Raw genomic sequence first — 15,000 nt, 5'->3', positions numbered from 1 at the left:
AACAAATAAAAGTGTAGGTTGTGCAAAGATTGTAGGCCAAATGTCAATGTCAAAACATTTTGTTAGCCCTTTTGTAATGAGACATGAGAGCCGCATGACGTGCGGTGAGGTTTTGTGGCTGGTGAAGCACTGACTCTTTTAAAGTCAGATTTACAAACATATCCACTCAATATATTTGCCAACTACCGATTGTGTTTCATATATCATATCAGCATTATTTATATACGCATAGCAGGTACATATTGGGCCAAGGAAGATTGTCAAATGTATAGCGATTAAATATGCCTCCCCAAAAACACCCAGCTGGATGCTACAGAGTCCAGACAGCCTTTAACAAGCGACACGCAGCACCACGGCGGATGCGCTCTCTCTCTCGCTCTCTCATTCACACACACACACAGCACAACGGAGGATGTGGGCATGCTCTCTCTCGCATTCGATCTCTCTCTCTATCTCTCAGGAACACTATATAGGACCGCCCACTCCCATTCAAATTACACCACAGTTTCTGACCACTACCACGTTCTATACAGAAATTTATTCCCGCGCTGCAAGAAATGTTGTCGAGTCCAGCGGTACAGCCGCGGAAATGCAGACCTCTACATCAGACTAAACTGAAGCAGCAAATCCAGCTTAAAAGTGCCATGAAATGTGCATTTTTTTTATTCAGTGTTTGATTTAATCTCAATTGAAACATGAAGAGAGGGCGGGGCATAAAGTAGCTCCTCCCCTTTAAGCAAACAGCCAATAGCTATGTTTAAAAAAAAATTTAAAAATACTTTTATTCTAGCCGAAATAAAAACCTCCCCTCACCTCGTCACATTTATCATTAATAGTATTACTTTTACTTTTGTTATCATTATTAGTATTACTGTTCTGACGTGTCCTCCCGTTATCTCCTCATTATCATTATTATAAGTATTTATACCATTCTCACTATTTAGGTCGCTGTAGTTGTTGTAGTAGTAGTCATTGTAGTAGTATTGATAGTAGTTGGGATTATTGAATTCGTAGTTGTAGTAGTTCCTGTAGTATTAGATGTCGCTGGTATAGTGGTATCAGAAGTAGTAAAGGTGTTGTAGTAGTAGTCAATGTCGGTGTAGTAGTATCAGAAGTAGTAGATGTTGTCGATGCAGATGTTGTAGTAGCAGTGATTGCTGTCATGTATTAGTAGTAGTAGATGCTGTCGATGCAGATGTTGTAGTAGCAGTGATTGCTGTAGTGGTATCAGAAGTAGTAGATGCTGTCGATGCAGATGTTGTAGTAGCAGCGATTGCTGTAGTAGTATCAGAAGTAGTAGATGCTGTCGATGCAGATGTTGTAGTAGCAGCGATTGCTGTAGTGGTATCAGAAGTAGTAGATGCTGTCGATGCAGATGTTGTAGTAGCAGCGATTGCTGTAGTGGTATCAGAAGTAGTAGATGCTGTCGATGCAGATGTTGTAGTAGCAGCGATTGCTGTAGTGGTATCAGAAGTAGTAGATGCTGTCGATGCAGATGTTGTAGTAGCAGCGATTGCTGTAGTGGTATCAGAAGTAGTAGATGCTGTCGATGCAGATGTTGTAGTAGCAGCGATTGCTGTAGTGGTATCAGAAGTAGTAGATGCTGTCGATGCAGATGTTGTAGTAGCAGTGATTGCTGTAGTAGTATCAGTAGTAGTAGTAGATACTGTCGTTGCAGATGTTGTAGTAGCAGCGATTGCTGTAGTGGTATCAGAAGTAGTAGATGTTGTCGATGCAGATGTTGTAGTAGCAGTGATTGCTGTAGTAGTATCAGTAGTAGTAGATGCTGTCGATGCAGATGTTGTAGTAGCAGTGATTGCTGTAGTGGTATCAGAAGTAGTAGATGCTGTCGATGCAGATGTTGTAGTAGCAGCGATTGCTGTAGTGGTATCAGAAGTAGTAGATGCTGTCGATGCAGATGTTGTAGTAGCAGTGATTGCTGTAGTAGTATCAGTAGTAGTAGATGTTGTCGATGCAGATGTTGTAGTAGCAGTGATTGCTGTAGTAGTATCAGTAGTAGTAGTAGATACTGTCGTTGCAGATGTTGTAGTAGCAGCGATTGCTGTAGTGGTATCAGAAGTAGTAGATGTTGTCGATGCAGATGTTGTAGTAGCAGCGATTGCTGTAGTGGTATCAGAAGTAGTAGATGTTGTCGATGCAGATGTTGTAGTAGCAGTGATTGCTGTAGTAGTATCAGTAGTAGTAGTAGATGTTGTCGATGCAGATGTTGTAGTAGCAGCGATTGCTGTAGTGGTATCAGAAGTAGTAGATGCTGTCGATGCAGATGTTGTAGTAGCAGTGATTGCTGTAGTAGTATCAGTAGTAGTAGATGTTGTCGATGCAGATGTTGTAGTAGCAGCGATTGCTGTAGTAGTATCAGTAGTAGTAGTAGATACTGTCGTTGCAGATGTTGTAGTAGCAGCGATTGCTGTAGTGGTATCAGAAGTAGTAGATGCTGTCGATGCAGATGTTGTAGTAGCAGCGATTGCTGTAGTGGTATCAGAAGTAGTAGATGTTGTCGATGCAGATGTTGTAGTAGCAGCGATTGCTGTAGTGGTATCAGAAGTAGTAGATGTTGTCGATGCAGATGTTGTAGTAGCAGCGATTGCTGTAGTGGTATCAGAAGTAGTAGATGCTGTCGATGCAGATGTTGTAGTAGCAGCGATTGCTGTAGTGGTATCAGAAGTAGTAGATGCTGTCGATGCAGATGTTGTAGTAGCAGTGATTGCTGTAGTAGTATCAGTAGTAGTAGTAGATACTGTCGTTGCAGATGTTGTAGTAGCAGCGATTGCTGTAGTGGTATCAGAAGTAGTAGATGTTGTCGATGCAGATGTTGAAGTAGCAGTGATTGCTGTAGTAGTATCAGTAGTAGTAGATGCTGTCGATGCAGATGTTGTAGTAGCAGTGATTGCTGTAGTGGTATCAGAAGTAGTAGATGCTGTCGATGCAGATGTTGTAGTAGCAGTGATTGCTGTAGTAGTATCAGTAGTAGTAGATGTTGTCGATGCAGATGTTGTAGTAGCAGTGATTGCTGTAGTAGTATCAGTAGTAGTAGATGTTGTCGATGCAGATGTTGTAGTAGCAGCGATTGCTGTAGTAGTATCAGTAGTAGTAGATGTTGTCGATGCAGATGTTGTAGTAGCAGCGATTGCTGTAGTAGTATCAGTAGTAGTAGATGTTGTCGATGCAGATGTTGTAGTAGCAGCGATTGCTGTAGTGGTATCAGAAGTAGTAGATGCTGTCGATGCAGATGTTGTAGTAGCAGCGATTGCTGTAGTGGTATCAGAAGTAGTAGATGCTGTCGATGCAGATGTTGTAGTAGCAGCGATTGCTGTAGTGGTATCAGAAGTAGTAGATGTTGTCGATGCAGATGTTGTAGTAGCAGCGATTGCTGTAGTGGTATCAGAAGTAGTAGATGTTGTCGATGCAGATGTTGTAGTAGCAGCGATTGCTGTAGTGGTATCAGAAGTAGTAGATGCTGTCGATGCAGATGTTGTAGTAGCAGCGATTGCTGTAGTGGTATCAGAAGTAGTAGATGCTGTCGATGCAGATGTTGTAGTAGCAGTGATTGCTGTAGTAGTATCAGTAGTAGTAGTAGATACTGTCGTTGCAGATGTTGTAGTAGCAGCGATTGCTGTAGTGGTATCAGAAGTAGTAGATGTTGTCGATGCAGATGTTGAAGTAGCAGTGATTGCTGTAGTAGTATCAGTAGTAGTAGATGCTGTCGATGCAGATGTTGTAGTAGCAGTGATTGCTGTAGTGGTATCAGAAGTAGTAGATGCTGTCGATGCAGATGTTGTAGTAGCAGTGATTGCTGTAGTGGTATCAGAAGTAGTAGATGTTGTCGATGCAGATGTTGAAGTAGCAGTGATTGCTGTAGTAGTATCAGTAGTAGTAGATGTTGTCGATGCAGATGTTGTAGTAGCAGTGATTGCTGTAGTAGTATCAGTAGTAGTAGATGCTGTCGATGCAGATGTTGTAGTAGCAGTGATTGCTGTAGTGGTATCAGAAGTAGTAGATGCTGTCGATGCAGATGTTGTAGTAGCAGTGATTGCTGTAGTGGTATCAGAAGTAGTAGATGTTGTCGATGCAGATGTTGAAGTAGCAGTGATTGCTGTAGTAGTATCAGTAGTAGTAGATGTTGTCGATGCAGATGTTGTAGTAGCAGTGATTGCTGTAGTAGTATCAGTAGTAGTAGATGTTGTCGATGCAGATGTTGTAGTAGCAGTGATTGCTGTAGTAGTATCAGTAGTAGTAGATGTTGTCGATGCAGATGTTGTAGTAGCAGTGATTGCTGTAGTAGTATCAGTAGTAGTAGATGCTGTCGATGCAGATGTTGTAGTAGCAGCGATTGCTGTAGTAGTATCAGTAGTAGTAGATGCTGTCGATGCAGATGTTGTAGTAGCAGCGATTGCTGTAGTAGTATCAGTAGTAGTAGATGCTGTCGATGCAGATGTTGTAGTAGCAGCGATTGCTGTAGTAGTATCAGTAGTAGTAGTCGTCATTGTTTAGTAGTATCAGTAGTAGTAGACATTGTAGAAGTAGTAGTTGTGGTTGTGGCTGTAGCAGCAGTAGTTGTAATATTAGTAATATACTGTAGTAGTAGTTGGTGTAGTACTTGTGATTTATTATTATTGTTGTTGTCAGTATTATTACTGTTGTCCTTTCTTTCTTTTTACTGTCATTATAACTATCATACATTCCAAGCATTGTTGTCACTCCTTACAACTGGCTGCTTTCTTTCTATCTGTTTTATTTAGATCTGTGATACTTGCTTTATTTATTGACTGTTATTGTCCCTTATATATGTACTCTGACCTGTCCACCAAGTTTCCTTTACATGCACATGCCAATTTGTGTACCTTTTTGCATATTCTAATTAAAAAAATAAAATAAAAATAAATAAATAAATAAATAAATACTTTTATTCTAGCCGAAATAAAACAAATCAGACTTTCTCTAGAAGAAAAAATATTATAGGAAATACTGTGAAAAAATCCTTGGTCTTTTGATCATCATTTGGGAAGTATTTAAGAAAGGAAAAGAAACAAAAACACAGGCGGGTCTAGTCATTTTGCCTAACTATATATATAAATATATATATAAAGAAGTATATATTCACTGTATATATATTGCTAACCATGTTACAGATTTTTACTGTAGCATTTTCAGTTTTTACCATTAAAATCTTGGTAAATTTTGAGTGGAAATTCACCCATTTCCCATTTAGGATGTTTGTTTTTGTGAACTTTCACATTCGGATGGAAGTCTTGCTTTAGTAGAGTCTGCATTACAGCTGGTCTACTATATGAGAATATAAATGAGTGTGTATTTTACCTCCACTCGTCCTGCGGGCGCTTCTGCTCAAACTTCTCCCTCACGTGAGAAACGCCCTCATCAGGGTGCAGCCAGTGAACATCACCCGACGGCACATGAGTGAGACGCAGCCCGAAACACACCACATGCTGGACTTTATGAATGTCCACGATCTTCTGAATGATTCCCTGCGGACACAAAACACACACAGCGCCGTAAAATAACCCATAATATCATAATAACGCCATATATCACTGATTTATAGAAGTGTAAAAACCCAGCGGCTGTTAATAGATGATTAGAGCTGACCTGAATCCTGCAGAGCAAGTCCACATTCATCAGACTAAATTTACTGTCAGACACTGTAATAACTGCAGTGTAGCGCTGCACTTACGGCACAAGCCAGGCAAAAAGACATTTTTTTTTAATCAAAAGTGAAGGTAAAGGCATTTATAATGTTTGAAAATAATCTTTGAACTTCATATTTAATAAAAGAAATCATTAAAATAAAATATGAAAAATATTAAGCAGCACAACTGCTTTCAACACTAATAATAATAATAATAATAATAATAATAATAATAATAATAAAAAAGGTTTTTGATTGCCGAAACAAAATCATATTAGAATGATTTCTGAAGGATCATGTGACTGAAATGATGCTAAAAAATCATTTGAATAAATTATTAATAACGTTTTTAATCCATAAATATAATCACAATATTATTGTCCATAGAGTATTTGTGTTCTTATAAATGTAGCCGCATTGAGCTGCCTTTAGCAAAAATATATAGAATAACAAATATTATAACTTATATATTATAAATGTAATATTTAAATAAATGAGGGGAGCGCGGTGGCTCAGTGGTTAGCACTATGGCCTCATAGCAAGAAGGTCTCTGGTTTGAGCCCTGACTGGGTCAGTTGGCATTTCTGTGTGGAGTTTGCCCGTTCTCCCCGTGTTAGCATGGGGTTTCCTCCGGGTGCTCCGGGTTCCCCCACAGTGCAAACACATTCGCTATAGGTGAATCGATTAACTAATTTGGCCGTAGTGTATGTGTGTGTGAGAATGAGTGTGTATGGGTGTTTCCCAGTACTGGGTTGCACTTGGAGGGACATCCGCTGTGTAAAACATATGCTGGATAAGTTGGCGGTTCATTCCACTGTGGTGACCCCTGTTGAATAAAGAGACTAAGCTAAAGGAAAATGAATGAATGAGTGAATATATATATATATATATATATATATATATATATATATATATATATATATATATATATATATATATATATATATATATATATATATATATATATATATATATATATATATATATATATACACATATATATACATATACACACATATATATACATATACACACATATATATACATATACACACATACATATATATATACATATACACACATACATATATATACATATACACACATACATATATATATACATATACACACATACATATATACATATACACACATACATATATATACATATACACACATACATATATATATACATATACAAACATACATATATATACATATACACACATACATATATATATATACATATACACACATACATATATATACATATACACACATACATATATATATACATATACACACATACATATATATACATATACACACATACATATATATATATATGTATGTGTGTATATGTATATATATATATATATGTAAAAATATATAAATATATTTTTTTTTCTTGCTAAATTTTGAATCATATTTTAATATTTCTCCATGTATTTAGTTACGTCATAACAAGGTCTGAAATCTAGTAATATTTTAAGAGTTCTCTTTATAATGTAACTTTCTGTTGCATTTCCTTCACATGAATATGATGTGATCAAAGTAAGTTATTCTAAACACTAAAAATATCGAGAAGCATCCCATACAACTAAAAGGTGCAGTGTGTAAGTTTGACACCCAGTGGTTGAACTAGGTATTGCACTCCTGGATCAAAACAAACACAAGAGCAGGTTGCCAGATTGAGGACGTGAGCGAGTGATTTAAACCGTGCTCTAAATAAAAGCAACAGCACCCGATAGAAGGAATATTCTCCATATTAAAAGGAGTTTTTGTCCTAATCAACAGCTCGAATTGATATATAATAATTATGCGAGTCTGAACGCCATTTTACATCACATTTATTGCCATTTACTGAAAGCAGCAGCAGATAGATCACCTCAGATCTGGAAAATAAAATAAACCATTTGAAATTGAACAGTAGAACTAAACACGTGATTCAGCATCTACATTTAATAATGTAAAGAGGGTTAGTATGCATTAATTAGATTATAAACCTTACCATTTGGTGAGTGAGAGCATATTCTGTGCTTCTGAATGGCTGTATTTACATTTCTGTTGCAAATCTGGTGCATCTCATCATGAAACGTGTTGTTAGGACACAGGGTTACAATGTAACCTGCTCACCTAATGTTTACGTTCGTAATATTTATATCATTTGTCACCATCTGGCAACCCGGTGTGCTAAAATATAATTGGCTAAACTGACATTGGGTGAGTTAAAATGACCAAAACAAAGACAGCGTTCCGGCACGGAAAACACATTTTCAAAGCAGAATATCTGACTACAGCATTGTTTCTCAGATAAACAAAAATGTTCACCGAGCATGGTTCTCAAATATCTGCAAACAGATTATGGTATTTCTATGCTTTAGAAGAGTCAAAAGCTTACATAAAGCACCTTTAAAGAAGGCCATTTTCAAATGAAACTGTACACATTCATTTTAATAGTAGCCAGCAGGTCATTGACACCGATGACATCACTGCTGCTGTGGTGATGAGCTCATGATTTAATAAACAGGATGTGAAAGTGATGAGGTCATCAAGGAAGCCCCTGTGTGGTTGCCATGGCAACACACTATCCCTCTGTGATTGGATTACAGACACGGACACACACACACTGAAGCAGACCCACAACAGAGGGATTCTGGCACACACACACTTAACAGATGACATAATCCCATCAGGGCCAGAATATAGACCGATTCTGTGAGGTGTATTAATGCGGTTGCAAAACTAATGATTTAAACGGCTGTAATGTAGTTAAGACAATAAGGATCTGATCGCAAATTCGATTATAATTGTTATAATAATTCATTATTATCCCAGTGAATATCATGTTAATTTGTGTAAGTTTATATTGTATTTGTATAGTAGCTATGTAACTGTAACTGAACAACACACAGCCGGAAATCAGCATTGTTACTGTCAACTAAAGCTGAAACTCGTAAGCTAGTTTTTTTATTATATATTATTATTATTATTATTATTATTATTATTATTATTATAAACATTGCATAATCAGAATCAGTTTTATTACCAAGTCTGCTTCACACACACAAGGAATTTGTTTTGGCTACAGAAGCTTCCAGTGTACATAAAGTGACAAGTGACAACACAAAATAAATATGAAAAAAGACGATAAACATTAAACAGAGATGCGTATTATTACATATTATTACTAATTAAAATTGATCATATTTTATATTTAAAATAGATAAAATTATATTTCATGATTACATTTTTTTTTTAAATCTAAAATTCTATTTGTAAAAAAGCAAACAAATTTAAGAAAAAAATAATAATAATCAAGTATGAAATAGATTAAAAAATACCAAACCAAACAATAAAATCCGGTGTTTGGCAGGCTAAATTGTCCATAGTGTATGATTGTGTATGGATGTTTCCCAGAGATGGGTTGCAGCTGGAAGGGCATCCGCTGCATAAAACATGTGCTGGATAAGTTGGTGGTTCATTCCGCTGTGGCGACCCCGGATTAATAAAGGGACTAAGCCCAAAAGAAAATAAATGAATGAATGACAATAAAATCCTGCAAAATAAAATTAAAATTAAAACAATAAAAACAAAGTAATTCTTAAGATAAGAAACTATGACAGGTTTAAAATTAATAGCATTAAAATGACATTTTAAGATAAAAAATAATTAAAATTAATTACACTTGTAATTAATTGGGCTCCAAAAGCAGTTTACATTTCAAATATGATTCAGTATGCATATATATATATATATATATATATATATATATATATATATATATATATATATATATATATATATATATATATATATATATATATCTTTAATGAATTATTTTTTATAGATTTTAGAGATTAGATTGATATAAATTAAATTTAATAATAGTCAAGTATGGAATCAGTGTTTCCTAATTTATGTAAATGCATAAACTTGAAGAGATAAATTCCACATAAATGCCTGCTACATCTCAGAACTTTCCCCTGAATTCCTGGTGTCTCTGTAAAGACTAAACAACCTTACAAAACTAAAGGCAGACACAACATGAATGCCCTCAGACAGTGTCTCGCATCTCCGTCAGCACCAGACGCTGGTCTGTCTGACACTCACGACTGTAACACTGAGCTTTTTGCACATCATGCGTTTTATCAGGTCTAAAAGCTGCCGCTGAGACTGCAGACAAAACACACAGAGCTTCACTCGCGGCCCAGATTCAGGTATAAACTGCACACAGGTCAGCGGGAGGAGCCGGATTAACACTGTCTGTCTGACAGATCTGTGCTGTGTGTAAATAACAGCTGATTTCACCAACAAGCACACTAAGAGAGCTTCTGATAGGGCTTTCTAGAAGACTTTTTATTTCATAAAGCATTAATGGAGTGCTTTATAAAATTAAGAAATCCCAATATTCTTCTGTAAAATCCTTTCACTCGAAAATGTAAAAAAAAAACGAAACCATTTCTAAACTGACATCATTTAAAATTAGAATAAATGAATGCATAGTTTACTAAATTAATGCCTCATTTGCATATTTAACATAACATTTAAAAATCTTTTAATACAAAATAAAGTTTGCATGTCATGCAGATTAATCAATGAACTACAGAAGTATGGTAACACAATATTTTTGTTTGATTTTTATTATCATTTTCACCTGAAGTCTTTCCTTAAGCTAGATGACACATTAACATACTTTACAGATAATTAAAGATTTAAACGACTTAAAAAACATATATGGAAAAAATCTACTGCATCATCATTCTTAGTCTAATTAAACCCACTCACATTCAATCTAAAGAACAAATCACAAAAACTACAACGTCTGTACAACTCATTAATATTCATACAATTAACTTCAGTGTGTTTTCTCTAACATTACTCTCAATCCATTTACTAAAACACAACCATCAGCAGTGCTTTAAACCATCAGCAGTGCTTTAAACCATCAGCAGTGCTTTAAACCATCAGCAGTGCTTTAAACCATCAGCAGGGCTTTAAACCATCAGCAGTGCTTTAAACCATCAGCAGTGCTTTAAACCATCAGCAGTGCTTTAAACCATCAGCAGTGCTTTAAAACCTCATTTGGGGCTCACCTTCAGTAGCATCATGAATAATTTGAATGCAAATAGCCAATTAGAAGTTCGGATCTTGCCTTGGTATATTTACATCTTAATGCAAATGAATTCCATTTAGATTAGCATATTTATTTATTCATTAAGCAGAAGCCATTATCCAAAGTGCCAGACAAATAAAAAAACACTCATACAAATTATACATGTACAGTAAAAGTCCCCCAACACATTTCTAAACATAGTTTTAATAACTCATTTCTTTTCTCTTTGCCATGATGACAGCACATATTTGACTAGATATTCTTCAAGATACTGGTATTCAGCTTAAAGTGACATTTAAAGGCTTAACTAGGTTAATTAGGGTAAAGTTCAGGTAATTAGGCAAGTCATTGTATAACAGTGGTTTATTCTGGAGACAATCCAAAACTATTATTGCTTAAGGGGTTAATAATATTGACCTTAAAATGGCTTTAAAACAATTAAAAACTGCTTTTATTCTAGCCAAAATAAAACAAGTAAGACTTTCTTTAGAAGAAATAATATTATAGGAAATACTGTGAAAAAATCCACTCTCTGATGATCATTATTTGGGATTTTTTTTAATTCAGAGAATAAATTTGACTATATATAAATATTTTTGCCCCTTTTAAATAAAAGAAAATATATAAATATAAAAAAATTTGATATCTTCAGCAGAAATGGCATGTCTGCACAATATACTCTAGTGATTTATTGTGGTTTGTCCATCTCCTGGACTGCTGTGTGCGTAAAAACCTCTCCTCGTGACACAGAAGATTTCTCATGTTAATCTGTGTCAGTCTGTATGAAGCTCAGGAGAAATAAAATCCCTGCTGCTGGAAATCTGAACATCCGTGGTGAAGCTTAAAATGATAAGAGACACGATTGACCCCGAGCCTGTAAGACCCCAGCATTAGAAAAGCCCTTCAGCTGCATTAATCTAGGAGAACTCAATGTCTGAGCTACAATCGAATACGATCAGAACACAAACACTTTCACTATACTTCATTACTGCGTTATACCACAGGTCTGGTGAACGCTCGGTTCTCATTGGCTCATAAAAAATTCTGAGGCATGCAACTATTTTAAAACGATCTACAGAAACACTCTTCTAGCACTTAAGTCTCTGAGCACTAGGAGGATCTTTGTATAATTATTGGCACTTGTTGTGTGTATTGAGAATTAGAGAAACTTGTTTATGCTTTTATCACCAGTAGAGTGGATTACTGTAATGGGCTCCTTACTGGCCTTCCCAAAAAGACAGAACGCTGCTGTCTCCGCAATTGTGTATATATATATATGTATATATATATATATATATATATATTAGGGGTGTCACGATTCTCCAAATCCTCGATTCGATTACATTTTCAATTCTAAAGTCACGATTCGATTCTCGATTTTTAACAAAAAAAATTTTTAAAGCACAAGCTATGCCATTTTAAGACGTATATGCAATATAATAACATCTGACCTTTGTTCACTGAATGTACACTAAATGTGCACTGCTAAGACCTTTAATAACGTTCTGCTTCACATTATTGTACATGGTGGGCATCACCGTAGCTGTGAGATGCGTTCTACGTGGCATTTCGTAGCGCGGTTCTAGCACGTTAATTAAATGCTGAAAACCGGAGTTTTCTATCACTGAATAAGGTCGCATGTCCGCGGCTATAAATACTCCTGGCGCGCTTGTAATTGCTTTTGCACGTGTTGAGTTGCTTGGAAGTTTTATTCCAAATGAAGACGGGAGAGTAGTTTGTGTTACACTTGTCAGTTTAACAGATACATCTATGTTTTTGTGGTGCCTGCGGAGATGCCCGGCCATGTTAGTCGTGCTGCCGGTGGAATAATGTGGTATATGCACATTGCAGAGCTTGCAAACTGTGTTTTTTCTGTCGACAACACGAACGTTGTCAACATAACTCACTGGAAATCCAAAATACTTCCACACCGGCGACTTCAGTGAAAGAGGAGGGGGTTCAATTTCTTTCGATGGGTCTCCTGCGTCTGCAGTTGCCATGCTGTCTCGTGGCTGTTGTAGCTGTTAGGTTGACGCGCATGCGTGAGTTTTTTTTTCCGCTTGGCAAGTCAAGCTGCTGCTGACGTGACAGAGGCGGGGCAGCATCGAAGATTCCATTTTTTGATTCGATAATCGAGATTAAGCATGAATTTCGATCGATTTCGATTAAAAATCGAAATCGTGACACCCTTAATATATATATATATATATATATGTGTGTGTGTGTGTATATATATATATATGTGTACATACATATATATATATATATATATATATATATATATATATATATATATATATATATATATATATATATATATATATACACATACATACATACATACATACATACATACATACATACATACATACATACATACATACATACATATATACACACACACACATCTATATACCTATATATATATATATATATATATATATATATATATATATACCTATATACCAGCACATAACCACTATTAATGTCCAAAATCAATGCCGCAAATACTGAGATATGTTGTTTTTATATTTCACACCCTTATTACAGATGTAAATTTACACAATTGTAAAAAATTTTATGACAAAAAGACAACAAATATTTTTATGTTGCTTCAACTTGTTTTAATAAGTTAATCGGGTACATTTTTTAAGTTATACCAAATCTAACTTAATAGTTTTAGTCAGTTTGATTGATGCAAGTTAAAATTACTAGAAAAGATAATTTCATTCAACTAAAACTTTTAAGGCAGCAAGATTTTCTTTTTTTACAGTGCAGTTTAATAAATGTGTATTTTGGTTATTGTTTGTCCAATAGTCTAAAGAAAACAACCCAAAAAATTCGGAAAAACTGAATTATTAAGACTAAAACTTGCTCTTTTGGCTTGAAATGATCATATATTGAGACTGTGTGTGTCCAGACGGAGCGGGTCACATATAAAGCCTCAAAGGTCAAACATGAGAGGTCACCAGAGACCATCCAATCATGAGGAAGAGTTTATCCTTCCTGCGGATGTTGGAGCATCAATCCGCTTAAAACACACGCAGATCAATACAGCATCTCTAACTGAGACACTTTCACCTCCGAGTCTCTCATCAGATCAATCCCATGGGGGAAATCAAGGCTTCTGCTGAAACCTGAGATTTCTACACAAGCACAATAATCCACACATTACAGTGAAGATAGCCTGATATTTGAAAACCATGAAGCCTCATTTGTATGACACCAAACCCATCTGGTGTAAAAAACAAACAAACATTAAACTAACATTAAAATAACATTAAACTAACATTAAACTAACACAAGTAAAAACAACCACCTCAGACCTGCTCAGACCCTCAAATTAATCTAAATTATTAATTTTAATACACTGTCTGATAACTTATCAACAGCTGTAGACTTTTTCTAAAGTTACAAAATTATAATAATATATCCTAAAATTATAATAATATATTATGAATATTACATTGTATTTACAATATAATATTTTGTTATAATATATTGTATATTTACATTATAGTATATAATAATATATTACAAATTTAAATGTATGATTTATTAATTATTCACATTTATTTGTTAGTTTTATTTATAAAAAATATGAAAAATATGTTTTATAAAAATATTTCCATACGTACAAAATATACACATACATACACACCAAAATAAATAAAATAGCTTATTTTTAAAATGCATACATTTATAAACATTTATCAGATATAATTAAGAATAATTGATTTTTGGTATTTAGTTGTATTTATTTATACTTTTAAGTTATTTCCTTTTTAATAATTAATTAATTTATTTATTATTCACATTTATTTGTAATTTTTATTTATAAAAACGTCTAAAATATGTTTTATAAAAGTGTTATTTAAATAAAAAAAACAACAAAAACAATTATACACAAACATACACACCCAAATAAATAATATATATATATTTAATGCATACATTTATAAACATTATAATATAGAATTAAGAATCAATACATTTTGATTAGTTGTATTTATTTAGGTTTTAATTTATTTCCTTGTTTATTTATCTGCCAAGCATTCATAACATACAGCATAAACTATTTATATTAATGAAATCATATGTCCTATATAAACAAACTTTTGCACATCAAATGTCTTTTATTAGATTACATTATTTTATATTAGTCAGGTTTTCATCCTCAAACTGCTCCTGTGTGTAGCACTAGTTTCTTCCACATCTC

General features: G+C 34.6%; 1 protein-coding gene across 12 annotated transcripts in view; it reads right to left on the bottom strand.

Annotated features, from left to right (window-relative positions):
* The window catches only part of ptk2aa (protein tyrosine kinase 2aa), a 143,770-nt gene that overhangs the window by 67,628 nt on the left and 61,142 nt on the right, over window positions 1-15,000 (bottom strand). For all 12 annotated transcript variants that reach the window (XM_056479579.1, XM_056479573.1, XM_056479572.1 and 9 more), the window contains one exon: window positions 5,338-5,504. In XM_056479579.1, coding sequence (XP_056335554.1) covers window positions 5,338-5,504 — 167 coding nt within the window. The remainder of the gene's footprint in view (window positions 1-5,337; window positions 5,505-15,000) is intronic.

This window comes from Danio aesculapii, chromosome 19 (genome assembly GCF_903798145.1).
Source record: "Danio aesculapii chromosome 19, fDanAes4.1, whole genome shotgun sequence".
NCBI lineage: Eukaryota > Metazoa > Chordata > Actinopteri > Cypriniformes > Danionidae > Danio > Danio aesculapii.
Note: the sequence above shows the minus strand (reverse complement) of the source record. Positions and strands in the feature narration are given on the sequence as shown.